This window comes from Microcebus murinus, chromosome 4 (genome assembly GCF_040939455.1).
Source record: "Microcebus murinus isolate Inina chromosome 4, M.murinus_Inina_mat1.0, whole genome shotgun sequence".
Lineage (NCBI taxonomy): Eukaryota > Metazoa > Chordata > Mammalia > Primates > Cheirogaleidae > Microcebus > Microcebus murinus.
In genome coordinates, this window is record NC_134107.1 from 62,503,867 (window position 1) to 62,518,471 (window position 14,605).

The window sequence follows — 14,605 nt, forward strand, 5'->3', positions numbered from 1 at the left end:
GGGGGGAAGATGAATTTCAAAAATGATCAATCCAAAAGAAAGCAAGATAAAGATAAAAAAAAGAACATAGAACAGGAGAATAGAAAGCAAATAGTGCCAGACCTAAAACTAAACATGTATTGCTTAAAATGGACTAAATGCTCAGATTTTTAAAAATTTGTCTAACTACATTAAAGTAACAAAACTCAACTATAAGCTCCTTCTAAAAATTTGGTTTCTGAGACTAAAAGAAATAGAAAAGACATACCTTGTATATGTATCAGTGTTTTATTGCCAGCACAATGCCATGTGCCAACCAAAGACAAAACCTTAGTCACATATAACAGTAAGAGTTTACTGCTCATACATCTGAGCTAATCAGCTCTGTTCTGCTGATCTAGGCTGGCCTCAGCTACAATGACTGGGATGACGTGGCTCTGCTCCATATCACTCAATCAGGTTAGCCTGAGTATGTTTGCATGGTGATGGAAATTGTCCAAGAGAATAAAGTCCTAAATGCAAGCCCATCTCAAGCCTCTCCTTTGGGGGATGTCTGTTCACATGGTTAAGCCCAAAGTCAAAAATCAGGGCAGGTCAGCTCATGGTAGGGGGCACAGTAAAATTACATGGCAAAGGGTGTGAACACAGTGTAACTAAAGGAAGGGTGAAAAATTGGGGCCGGAAGATACAATCTACCTCTCTATATGACCAGCAAAGTAAAACTTGAGGCAAAAAAGCATTACTGGAGAAAGAGGGACATTTCATAAGGATGAAAATGATTTTTAAAACTTCTTCAGATTGTAGGTACCCAATCACATAGCCTCTGAAGGAGAAATAGACAAATGTACAATCATGATGGGAGATTTAGCACCCTTCCCTCAAAAACAGTAAGGAAGAAGTGAAAAAAACTTTGTAAGGATACAGAAGATTGTAACAATTTAACAAATTACTCTGAACAATTATAAAACACTGTACTACTGTACTCAGTAAATGCAGAATGTAAATTCTTTTCAAATAGACATGAAACATTTATCAAAAGTGATTATATATGGTGCCACACAACTGGTTTTAATAAACTTTAAATAATTGACATCTTAAGGATATATTTTCCGACTATAGTGCAATTTAGCCAGAAATCAGTAAGAAAAAGAAAACTAGAAAATTCCACATTTGGAAATTAAACACCACATTTGTAAAAACCCATGGGCCAAAGGAAAATAATCACAATGGAAATGAGAAAAAAAGTCTTTCAACTACCCAGTGATGAAACTACCTACACACACACACAACCTGGTGGGAGTAACTGTAAATACTGGGGTGTCCAAAGGCAGATGTTGTGAACAAAATCTCTACGACTAGGAAGATTGCTAACTGCGGGGATACTGAATTTAAAAGGTAGTTTTTTAACCAGAATAGTTGCCACCACCTTTTCCCACAAATCTACAGATCCTTAACTTCGTGTCTATCTATGCACCAGCCAGGTTAGCCAAGTTCACAGGAAAATTCAGTAATAGTTAGGGGGAGATCAATAGACACTGTATTTCCCTTCCAGAACTCCTCTCTGATTTCTACACTCAAATATCCAACAGCTTACTGAAATCTCCACTTGGATTTCTCACAGGAACCTCAAAACTAATGTTCAAAATTGAACCCCTGATCTTCCCTCCAAAACCTCTCCCTCCTGAAATCTGTCCCATCTCAGTAAAGGACACCATCGCCATTCACCCGCTGATTAAGTCTAAAACCAAGGGGTGCTGGTCAGGATTGAGAAAGCAGAAACAGACTTATCCTCTTCGTCATAAACAACTGGAAAAGTGGATAAAAGACATGAAGCCGCTACCGTCAGACGGTCAACAACAGGCGGCACCCGGCCGTGGTCCTTGAGAGAAGGGAAACAAATGAGCTCACCCAACAACGACGTAGGGAGCGGACGGCGTCAAAGTGCCTCAGCTTTGGCTGCTGACTTATAATACTAATGTAACTTTTTGTTTCTAGCGATGCTTCAGGAGGAAGCACGGAGCTAGAGTGAAGTCTCCAAACCCAAACACAGACTTCAGGCTTGAGGACGGCAGCGTCTCTCAAGATGGAGGCCTGGCTAGAGCAGGGCCCGAGGGAGGCGGCGCCGGTGGGCGTGGCCGGGCGGGGCGGGGCCAAGGATGCTCCCGCCCAGAGAAACTCTGGATCCCAACTTAGCTCAGAGCACCCCTTTTTTTTGGAGACAGACTATTGCTCTGCGGACCCTGAGCTTGAATGCTGTGGCGTCAGCCTAGCTCACAGCAACCTCAAACTCCTGGACTCAAGTGATCCTCCTGCCTCAGCCTCCCGAGTAGATGGGACTACAGGTGCACACCACCACACCAGGCTGATTTTTCCCTAATATTTTTTGTAAAGACGGGGTCTCGCTGTTGCTGGGGCTGGTCTCGGACTCCTGGCCTTAAGTGATCCTTCTGCCTCAACTTCCCAAAGTGCTACGATGACAGGCATGAGCCACTGCTCCCGGCCTAGAGCACCACTTTTTAAATGTCTTTTAAGGTATACTATCTGTTTCAGTTTGTTTTGGTTCTTATAAAATAACTTAAGTGTAAGCTTAGTGCTTGTTAATAATTTAGTTCAGGCATCAACTATTTTCTGTAGCCCAGTTATTCATAAATTGCCTTATTTTTTTTCAGAGATGGGCTCTTGCTATGTTGTCCAGGCTGGTGAGCAGTGGCTACCCAAGGCGCCATTGAAGCTCACTATAAAATCCTGATCTCAACCAATCCTCTCATCTCAGCCTCCAGAGGAGCTGAGAGGTGTTACCTCGTTTTTAATTTTTTTTTCTTTTTGCCTTTCTTTAAGGCGTTTCAAACATTTGAAGGGTGATGGGCCTGTTTTCCCCTATTTTTGTTTAATCTTTCATTCATCCAGCTATTTCTCTAACTCTGCCCTCATTCCTGAGCTCTAGACCCTTATATCCAACTGCAGCCTAACGGTCTTCACCTGCATGTCTCGCTGTAGACACCTCAAACTCAGTGAACTCTAACTTAATTATCTCCCCTTCATATCTGCTTCATCTCCTATGGCTCTAAATCACTAAGATCTGAACAATGTCTCATTCTTGACTACTCCTATTTGTTTGCAAACAGCCCCCCCCATATAGAATAACCAAATTCTGCCTATTATATTTCCTATCCATTTCTTCTACTCATTCCCTTATTGCATTTCAGTGGGTACCAACCAACTTAATACTGCTAACTTACTGCAGCAGACTCCCAAAGAATCTCACTACTTCCAATTTCCCCCTCCCGAAATCTATCATTCAAAGAGCAACTGGTGAACTTTTAAAAATGCAAATCTGACCATGCTTAAAATTCATTCCTAAAGTTAAAGCTCCTTAAGCTGGATCCCACTTTTCTCTCCAGGCTCATCTTTCCTACTCTCTTCCACCTCCACTTATATTGAAACTCTAGCAAACCAAACCTCTTGTACATCCCTACATCATTATGTATCTTTATTCGTGCTGTTCCTATTGTTAGGCTTACCAACTTCCCACTCCCAACTTTTACCTGGCTAACTCCTTTTCTTAGTGTGAAACAACTCAGGAAGCTTTCTTTGATCATCCTCACCACATTCTTTACCACCAGGTTTTGTAAGTGCTTCCTACTGTGTGTCCTATCTCTTCCTCCAAATAAACCTCTTATTACTATGTTAGCCACACTGATTCTAATACCCTGTGGGGAGGGGGGTCTGTGGCTAGCAAATGCACTAGAGCAGGTTTCAGGAATTGAAAGAAGAAGTGAGAGGCAGCAGATAGATGAGACATACTCTTTATGGGGGAGGGAGGCAGAGAATGCCACCTGCTGTGAGAATATGGTGAACGCTTGTATATGGCTCACAATAATAGTGGCAACATGTCAAATGAAAGCGTGATCATATGGGTTCACATAGGAGATAAGACCTTGGTTACATAAGTGTGCTGACTCATGTCTTACCGGAAGGCCGGCTTGCTGAGGGCTGGGTCTGAAAAACACTCTGGCAGTTATCTTAGTGTTATATTCGAGATTCACAAGGCCACAAGAGACAAGTCACTGAAGCTGTAATTATCAAAAGGAGTTTTATTGCCTAACTCAAGCTAGGGTCCGAGCCCCCAGAGTACCGGCGCAGTGGCCTCTTCTTCCGGCAGGGACCCTCCTTTGTGTGTTAGTGACCCTTTTATAATCCAATTGTTTACACACTGGTCATGGATCTGCCCCCACAGTGATTCTTACTTCATCCTGCCCCTGATAGGCTCTAACCTGTACCGGATCCTAGCTGAGAGACTCCAGTTTCTGTGTTCTTTGTCTTTCTCCTCTGCATCCCATAATGTACTCATAATGCCTTGCGGTTAGCAAACAAGCAGTAAACAGAAGCTGGAAGGTGTCCATTGTCCTTATAGCCCAGTATCTTACATTAGTTTGGCCTAAGAAACCTATTGCCTATACAAATGAATTTTCCCTTACACCCTGTTTTGCTGAGGTTTTAATTTCTGCTTTCCCCCTCTAATTATAATCTACCTGCAGAAAAGACTATATCTATTTAATAATTCATTTCTTTATTCCCAATGCCTACTACAATACTTGGCACATGTCAATCAATTGGTTGGTTAAGAAGCTACAGACCCATCAACCCTTAAACTGAATTAAGCACTTAGGCAGTATCTTTTCTGACCCAGCTGAATTCCCTGGAGTGTGCCTCCCAGTAACTAGTTAGGAGTATATGACGCTGACCTGAAGAGAGATTGGTAACTTTGATGATGGGGTAGTTGATACTGCAGAGGAAGAAAAGTAGACTGAGCCTTGAGATGTTTACCCTCACCCTCCTAATTTCAATTCTGGACCCTGGCTTAACCCTTGACATAACAGTACTAAACTTTGGGCAACTAATATTATATTAGTAGCAATCAAGGGATTAAGCAATCTTTTGTGATATGAAAATTTTTGAAAGTCCATTCTGACTGCTTCTTGAGAGACTTTCCCTCATTTCTCATCAGAGAATGAAACAAGCCCTAGTGATCAATCCCATGTTTGAGCAAATACAGGCCTGATCCTATTACTCCTGGTTTTAAAGGTTCATCAAAAAGCAAGACAATGTACACTATTATATACCCATAATAATTAAACATTTTTAAAAAGATGCCGGGCATGGTGGCTCACACTTATAATCCTAGCACTCTGGGAGGCCAAGGCGGGAGGATTGCTTGAAGCTAGAAGTCAGAGACCAGCCTGAGCAAGAGCAAGACCTGTCTCTACTTAAAAAAAAAAAAAGAAAAAAATAGCTGGGCATGGTGGTGCACACCTGTAATCTCAGCTGTTTGGGAGGCTGAGTGAGATAGGAGGATGGCTTGAGCCCAGGTGTTTGAGATTGCAGTGAGCTATGATGATGCCTCTACACCCTAGGCCTGGGAGATAGAGCAAGACCCAGTCTCAAAAAAAAAAAAATGTAGAGCAAAGTAAAGCCAAAGCAAGCAGAAGGAAGGAAATAGGATAAGGAGGGGGTAGGGGCAGGAGGGAAATGGGTGTGGCTATGAAAGGGCAAGATCAGGGATTCTTGAGGTGATGGAAATGTTCTGCATCTTGACTGTATTGACGTCAATGCTCTGGTTAGTTATACTATTGTACTATAGTTTTGCAATTGCTACCATTGGAGGAAACTGTAAAGCTGTTACCACTGGAGAAACTACCATTGGTGGGATCTTCCTATGTTATTTCTTACAAATGCATGTGAATCTACAAATTATTTCAAAATAAAATGTTTAAGTTTAAAAAAAGCAACAGATTTTTACAATAATTGAAAACAGATAATTATCCAAAATATATAAAGAATTTCAACTAAAAATACAGAAAAGATGACAAAACAATGGCAACTATGAGTAAAAAGTCTGAAAAGGCACTTCACAAAGGAGTAAAAGCACAATGAAATACTACAATACACAGATTGGTTACGATGAAATAAACAGTATCAGGTGTTAGCAAGGATGTTGAACAATCACTCCCACACTAGTGGCAGGTGTAAACTGGAACAACCCCTTTGGGAAACGATTAGGCATTATCTTTAAAAGCTGAAGATATATATGCCCTATGATCCAGTAATTCCATACCTAGCATATCACCTAGATACAAATTTGTGCTTACGGTACCTCAAGATAGATAAACAATAGTGTTCCTAGCAGCATTGCTTGCCACAGCCCTAAACAAGAAATAATTCAAATATTTATCAACTGAAGAATTAATAATGTCAGCATATTCATACAATTGAATAACATGGAGCAAACAAAGCCAAATGACCAGACAGTATACATACCAGGCCTTCTAGTATAACATTGAAGGAAAGCAAATTATTTCTCCCTAAAATATTGAGGATTGTTAAAGACACTGAAAAGGCAGGGGCACACTCTGCCTCATCCTCTACTTGCCTGGTGGCAGGACACAAATCCTTTCTGGAAACAGCACTTGCTTATCAGCCCAGAGACGGCACTAGCAGGCACCAGAGGACTCTAGGAACAGTTTTTTACTACCTTCCTGCATTTCCCCGCCCTTTAAAAAGACTGGAACTGCTTTCTCCCTTGTCTCGTCATTATAGGATTGAATACTAACTATTTAAGCAAGGTTCCTAAACCATTGCCTTCAGAGAGATTTTTGAACTAGGGCCTCTTGATGGGTCCAACACCTGTCAATAATCTTACGCTGGTTTTCTCTTGTTAATCTGACTATTATTTTCAGGAGAGTGTCTCAACTAAGAATTTATCAGGGTTAAAAAATGAAATTATATTTTCTTCCCTTCAGCATTTATCAGAGGAAACCAACGAATACAGGTTCCAACGAATACAGGATCAGTAGTAGGGGTGGAGGTCCTCTGTTGCCCATCCATTTGGAGTCAGCACACAGGAATGAAAGAGACCCTGGTCCTTGCATGAATATGACTGTGCAGTGCCTCCTAATCCACCGAGCCCCTAACTGCCAATAAGGAAGGTTATTTCTTCACTTTGTTGAAGAAGAGGCCTGAAAACCAAACAATGGCTGGCCTGACAAGGGCTGCGATCCAACAGATGCATGGTGTGGCAGAGCCATGACTTCTAGCCCTGTTCCACCACTTCATCATTCATCAGTTAGGAGTGCATAGGCTCTCACCTGATGAGATCAGGGGCCAAAGTCCATGTCTTGTTATGGCAGACAAGTGGCCTGATCAGCAGTCTATTAAAAGTAAAATTGATTGCCTTAAGTATTTGGCTGTAGCCAGTTTCCATGGAGCCCAAAGGACAACTCTCTTCCTGAGAGGCCAACCTACAGGGAATGTTGGACAAGTTAACCCTTATTTCTAGACGGCTGTGATTCCCCATCTCCAATCTTTATGTGGCCTCTGTGTATCATACTCCATCCCATTAGTACTATATATCATTTCAACCTATAGACAATCATGGAGAATGGTTAATACAGTGACTATGACTGAAGTTCTCAAACTTGAGTTATATCAGGATCACCTGGAAGGCTTATTAAAACACAGATTGCAGATCCATGGAGGACCCTGAGAATTTGCAATTTTAAAGAGTTCCCAGGTGATGCTAATGTTACTGGGCCTGGACCCACACTTTGAAAATCGCTGGAATAGGGAAAGCCAGGAAAAGCCCTTCCCTGAACCAAGGGCTGAGGTAGCCCAGATTCAGACAAAAGATACCATAGTTCTGATTGGTGTACATTAGATAACCATACTGCCTTTTCCTATATGCAGAATCTGATTATTTTACTTTCTACTAATCATGATCCATAAACAATAGGATGTATTGATTAGGGCACAGACAGCTCTTTAACAGATTATGAAGATCAATTCTGTGGTCTAAACCCACTCTGATTAAAATAATAATAACGCTAATAACAACAATAATAAATAAAAATAAAACCACCCTGGTTAAGGAGTCCAGGCTAATTCACTGGATGGCTAGACTGCTTCCATTAGCTGTTTAGCCTAGCATGACTGGCAGATTTCCTATTAATGTGTTTAGTGTCAATCACCCCAGGAATAAGACTATGTAGTGTCTCCTACTCCTTTCCCCCCACTGTCAACTGGGAAGTTTTCTCCTTCATATCTAGGCGAAGTCATGGCTGTGGGGGCCTGATAATACCAGAAAACATGAAGCAATTGAGAGATCACCTCAGGGTTATAGGTCTTAGTCCCTGGAGGCAAACCTGTGAAGGCCCTTTGACCACATGGGAAAATAGCCTAGGAAGGGCATATTGTCCAGTCCAGAGTTGTGTGTGTGTGTAACCCACTATGTGGAGTTAAAGCCAACATTCAAAGTTATAGGGCTTTAATAAAGACTAACCAACATCTACTGGATTGCTCCCCAGCCTTTTCCAATGACCAGAAATCCTGTGTCATCCCAGGAGGAAGAGGAAGAGCTAGACCAGTTTCATAGGCAGGTGGTGGGTAGTGTAATTCAAAGAAGTAGGATAGGAAGCTGGGAGTAGTAGAATGTTAGGAAACACTGCAATGCTATCAGTTTTCCCTTGCTTCATCTAGTAACTGATGGCTGATCTAGTATTATGCCAGATCAACAAAGGAGCCATTGCCTGTAAGAGATGCCTGGAAGAATTTGGATGGCCTAGATGACAATCCTTCTAGACGGATCCAAGTATAAGATAATATGTACTCCCTCCACTTGCCTCCTATGGTTTCAGGTGTTCTCTTATTTCTGGTGAGGGGCTTCTGGAAATATCTATAATGTCTGTCCTAGTACAATCACCTAAACAGGAAGCCACCAATCTTCTTCCCCCATGGTCCCATAATAGTTGGACTACATTTACTTGCACCCAAGAGTGAGGGCAGCTAGCACAGTGCCCATGTGCCAAGACATACAATAACATCAAATGTAGGATAAATGTATGTGTGACCGCAGTTGGATGGGCCACCACTAGATAGCCATGAAATAGCAGTGCCTGCAGGTTGGTGTTCACCCATTCTCAGTACAAGGCATTGTGCAGACTTCTCAACTGCCAAAGAGAATCAATGAAGGGGAAAAAAAAAAATGCAGAGGTGAGGAAAGGAATATCTACATTCAGGTCCCTGCAATGCAGTTGTGCTACTCCAGTTATTTTCCCATCCCCTAACTCCTAGGTCTAGATAGAGACTTGCAGGGTGTGCTGGGCAAAATTCTAAGATGGCCTCCAACATTCCCAGCTCTTGGTGTACACATACTTTCTCCCAGTTATTGAACCAAATGGTAATCTAGGTACTGCAGTGAAGGACTTTTGTAGGTGTAATGAAGTCCCCAAATCATTTGACCTTGAAATAGGAAGATTATCTAGGCAAACCTGATTTAATCACATGAGCCCTTTAAAAGTCATTTTCTCTGGCTAGTTTCAAAAGCAGAAGTCAGAGAGATGTGTTTTGGCTGACCTGGAAGAAAGCAAACATGCATTTTGTGAATTGCTTATGGCACCATGTGGCAAGAAACCATCAGGTGAGAGTGGTCCCTGCTGAAAGCATGAAAAAAATGAAGACCTCAGTCCTACAACTGTAAGGAAATGAATTCTGCCAACAACCAGTGAGCCTGCAGAACTCCAAGCCTCACATGAACCACCGCCCCAACCAACACCTTGATTTCAGCCTGATGAGCAGAAAATCCAGACACGCTGTGCCCAGACTTCTGACCTATAGAAACTGAGATAATTTGTGTTGTTTTAAGCCACAAATGTGGTAATTTCTTATGTGGCAATAGAAAACTAACACACAGGATAAAGGTATTTAGGACGTAAAGAATTAGACAAGCAATAATTGTCTATGAGTAGAGAGTTTCAGAGTTCTCTTGCCCCTGTAATCTTCAGGCAGTAAAAGGCATGGAAATGTGCTAAACATGCAAAATGTTCCACTGTCTGAGTGGATGTCTAGATATATCAATCGTAAACAGTGATCCCTACAAAGCCTAAATTGTGTTGCAAAGTCCACAGAACAGCCAGTGCTTCTATCTTAACACCTAATTAATCAGACTATTCTAAGATTCCAAAGGGGCAATCACTAACGATTCCTCAGTCCTCACCACACTTGCTAATTTACCATTGCAATCTCAAAGTGAGGGGGTATAATCTGTGGGTTCTCATCACTCTTCTGGGTATGGTATTTGGATGGGATACCACCATCTAGCATTTTCTCTATCTCACATATAAGCAGCCCATCCAATTGTTACTTGTCCTTTCAGCAACGGCATGGAGGAACTCCTGTGTCTTTGTGTTTTTCCCCCCAATAAAACAACATTGGGCACTTCTGACTCCTTGATCTAAAAGCCATCACTACATGGCATTATAAGAGCTGTCAGCTCACTGAGTCCTCCCAGGGTTATCTTCTTCACCTGGATTGGGGCTAAGAAGGGTGAAAGTTAATTTCATGTGTCAACTTAGCTGGGACATGGAATGCCCAGATGGCTTGTTAAACATTATTTGTGGGCTTGTCTGTGAAGGTGTTTCCAGCTTTAATCTCAATGGACCATTCCTGGGAGATACCTTCCTCCAAGGTCATTAGTGACCACCACAGAATTCTATCCTTGACAAGCTGATTGCTAAGCCCCAACTCCATCTCAGGACTCTGGTTCACAATGAATCTACTCTGAAGATTCTCAGGAACTTAAGCAAAGGAGTTCAGCCTTCACTGCTGTGGAAGTCTCCTTCTACGTGACTCTAAGTCTTCAAAACAACTTTGAAATACCATCCTGGATGATATCCTCCACCCCTAGGTCTCCATTTTCAGGAATATAACTCTTAAGGACCTTGGCTTGGCAGGTGTTGTTCTTGCAACCAGTCAGTGCCCCACAATCCCAGTCCTTAAAAATAGCTGACCAGCTATCCTGTCTCAAAGAGGGCATTTTCTCACCCCTGGTGTGTTTAGTTCTCTGATTCCTTGGTTGGTTTCCATAATACCCAGTTACTGCTGCAATTATCAAGTAGACAAAGGCAGCTGTTCAGGTAACATACACTCTAGGCCTTCTGGAGCCTAATTTGTGGTGACACATGGTTACAGAAATAGGAGCCAGTGTGTGGAAACTCCAATGCCCACTGCCTTCTGGAGCACACAAAGAGATTTAGTAGCACCCAGATGTCATATTCCAGGAGGACTCCAGGTGTTGAGCTGTGGGAATTATAACTTGCATTCCTAGGAAGCAGCAGCTCCTTCTCTGGTATGATTAGGTGCTGGGATCCAATAATAATACCACATGACAGAACACTGGCCTTCAGCTCCACTGCGCCATCTTAGAGAAGCACTTTCTCTGGCATGATCAGTGCTAGGGCTCAAGCCTTATAGATGTAGCTGTATGATGTGACAGAACCATGGTCTGATTAGCCACTTAAGAATTCTACCTGGCTCGAATGCCTTAAGCATTTGGCTGTAGCCAGTTATGACAGCACTCTGCAGAAAGCCAACTCCTTTGGGAGGCCAGTCCTCAGGGAATTATTCTTGGACAAGTTAGAACTTTCCTCTCAAGTGCTTATAGCAGGAGTAATAAATGAACTAGAGCCACACACAACTATATACATACATCTGAAAAACATAATCTTGAGAGGAATTAACAGGTTCAAAATAACGTATCTGTTATGGTATATTTATTTAAAGTTCAAAAACTGGCAGAACTAAATTCTATTTGTTTTGGAATACATATGAATGTGATAAAAAGTATAGAGAAAAGCAAGAAAATGATTTCAAGAAAAGTCAAAAGAGTGGTTACTTCTTGGGGTAGAAGCTGTAATAAGAAAGGGAATGCAGCAGTGTTCCATTTTTTGATTTGGTGGATACATGTGTGTTTATAATTATTCTTTAAATAGTACAAATGTTTTTGGTCCATTTCTCTTCATCTATATTTAAAATAAGAGTGTTAAGAAGAGAGACTACACCTTGAAGTATATAGTGGTAAAGAGGCATCCTTTTTGCAACTTACTCTCAAATGGTTCAGGAAGAATCATTATTCATTATTTTATATAAAAGATTAGAAAAGAATAGAAGGAAATAAGGAAGGGAAGAAAGGCAGGCATAATCCAGGTAGAATACTTTTATCTCCTTTTATTGAAGGAAATAGAAATTTGTGCTACAGAGGCAGTGGTACCTCAGAGCATGACAAGGTAGTCAATGGGGCTGACATGACAAGCCACAATGCTGGCCAGGGGTCCTACCACAGTGGGAGGACCAAAACCACAAAGATAGCAGGAGGTAGCAAACATCCCCAACACCCAGTGTAAGCATTTCCATTGGCAGAGAGCTTGGTCATGCATCTTAAAAACAGGGTCTCCTCATAGCTGGCAGGGTATCATGCCAAGCCACCAAATCCATCCAAAACCAACATGTAGTCCCTAATTTGCAGACTCTTTCCTTTGACCCTAAAATTGGGGCCATCAGAAGATCTGAGTTAATCTTTCAGCTCCTTATCCCAGATGGAAAAAGAGTTCTTAAAACATCACACAAGCATAGCTGGAAAGGTGCTGATTCCCAGCCTTGCTCTAAAAGTAGCTTCATTTTTTTTCCTGACTTCTCATGCTGCTTTCACTCAGCATGTGCCCTAGGAAACCTCTCAATGTTATAAACAAGGACAGAATGGGGGCAGCAGCCTAGGGGATGCAGGGAATCAAAAGCTGCTACATAGCCAAGATCATTTCACAAGAAATAGCATGGGGAACACTATTGGGTCAAGGTCCTCCCAAACAGCTGCTAGAAGCACACACAAAGAAAAACGTGGTAGTTCTCCCATGTCAGGATCAGCTGCACCAAAGTCACAGTCCAGGAAACTGAGCCTCTTCATGTCCCTGGCAGATTATCAAACCCCATGGCATTCCCAAGCTGTTCCAGTTTTCAAGTACAATGAGGTTTTTGGGCAGTTCAGCCTCAGAAAAACAGGCATTAAAGAAATCTCAACTGATTATAAATTGATAATGTTATCAAACCGTAAATTTGTATAGTCAAGACTGATTGTGGGGGGTGGGTATTGGGAGTGGTGGTGATTTTGCTATGTAGAAATAGAAGTCCAAGTGTTCATTCATGTAAACCCGTGATCATAAACCACCCTTTTATCCACAAGTTGGAAGGAAATTCCTTATTCAGAAATGGCCATCATCTGATTAGTCATCCAGTTGCAGTTCTCTTTTAATGCTGGACACATGGTTTTCCAGGATCATGGTCTTCAGAGTGCTTGATCAGGAAATGGGAGAAGCAAGGCAAGGAGAAAGGGGCATCAGGGGTTGGAATTTCTGAAATGAGCATTTATTTCACAGAAGGCTTGGCACAATGAGGCTGGTGTGAGCATGGTTTTAGTGATTGTTCTTGGTTGCCTCCTTTGCTGCAGCAATCAGTGGTGTGAGGCTGGAGAGGGGCTTGGCAATCTTTAGGAACTGATGCTAGAAAGAAGAAAAATAGCAAAAGATACATGACTATTTACCATTTTTCCTCAGCAACCATTACAAAACATAAGAGCATCCATGTTTGTACAAGGTGCTGCTTGGAGAGCTTCAGATTTTCCCCAAATTGAAGGACATCTATAAAAGATAACAAAGCACTTTGGAAAACTGTTTGGCAGCATATACCTACAGATAAACATACACCTACCCTATATCCCAGCAATTTTAATCCTAGGTATATGGGATAATTACAAGAGAAATGAGTTTGTATATTCACCAAAAGACCCATGCCAGAATGTCCATAAAAGATTTATTTATAATAGTTAATAACTGGAAAGAGGCTGGCGCAGTGGTTCATGCCTATAATCTTAGCACTCTCGGAGGCAGAGGCAGGAGGACTGCTTGAGCTCAGGAGTTCAAGACCAGCCTGAGCAAGAGCAAGACCCCATCTCCATTAAAAATAGAAAAATTAGCTGGGCATCGTGGTATGCGCCTGTAGTCCCAGCTACTCAGGAGGCTGAGGCAGGAGGATCACTTGAGCCCAGAAATTTGAGGTTGCTGTGAGCTAGGCTGATGCCACATTACTCTACTCAGGACAATGGAATGAGATTCTGTCTCTCAAAAACAAACAAACAAACAAAAAACTCAAAGACCAGAGTTAGGCAAAAAATAAATAAAAAAATAAAAAATAACTGGAAAGAACCCAAATGTCCAAAAGAATAGAAAAATCAATAGTGTTATATTCGTATAATACTATGTAGAAAATTACACAACAATAAAAATGAATAAGTAACTGCTACAGTGATAACAGGATGATTCCCACAGACGTTAAGTGAAAGAAGCCAGACACAAGTGAGTTCATATTGTATAATTATATATTGTAATACTGCATTTTAGGAGCATTGACCTAGGAATTTGTTCTCTATCCTTGAATCCAGTAAGGCTAATTAATCTAGTAAGGAGTTCAATAGCTTGATCCTTTCCCAAATCACTTTCACTGGGCTGTACTCTGGGCCGGTAACTTTTAAAGAAAATCATTTAGCAGAAAACACCATATGAAAACTGCACCTACACTTTCAGTAAAACTGTTATGGAAAACAATTCCTTAGGTAACTCAAAAAAGTTTTGTTGTAGCTTTTTGTTTGTTTGTTTTTTACATTTAGTAGTGAAAAAGCTTTGTGTCTTAAGGATGTGGGATGTTTCTTGCATTGGATAAGAAATACAGGATCCATCACATTTCCTTT

General features: G+C 41.5%; 1 protein-coding gene across 5 annotated transcripts in view; it reads right to left on the reverse strand.

Moving 5' to 3' along the window:
* The window catches only part of PAK1 (p21 (RAC1) activated kinase 1), a 188,600-nt gene that overhangs the window by 38,784 nt on the left and 135,211 nt on the right, over positions 1–14,605 (reverse strand). The window contains exon 15 of one of the 5 annotated variants that reach the window (XM_012744989.2): positions 12,022–13,361. The exons of 3 other annotated variants lie outside the window; for them this stretch is intronic. In XM_012744989.2, the coding sequence (XP_012600443.1) occupies positions 13,275–13,361 (87 nt within the window). In that variant the 3' untranslated portion in view covers positions 12,022–13,274. One more of the 5 variants, XM_076002332.1, reaches the window with a different exon arrangement.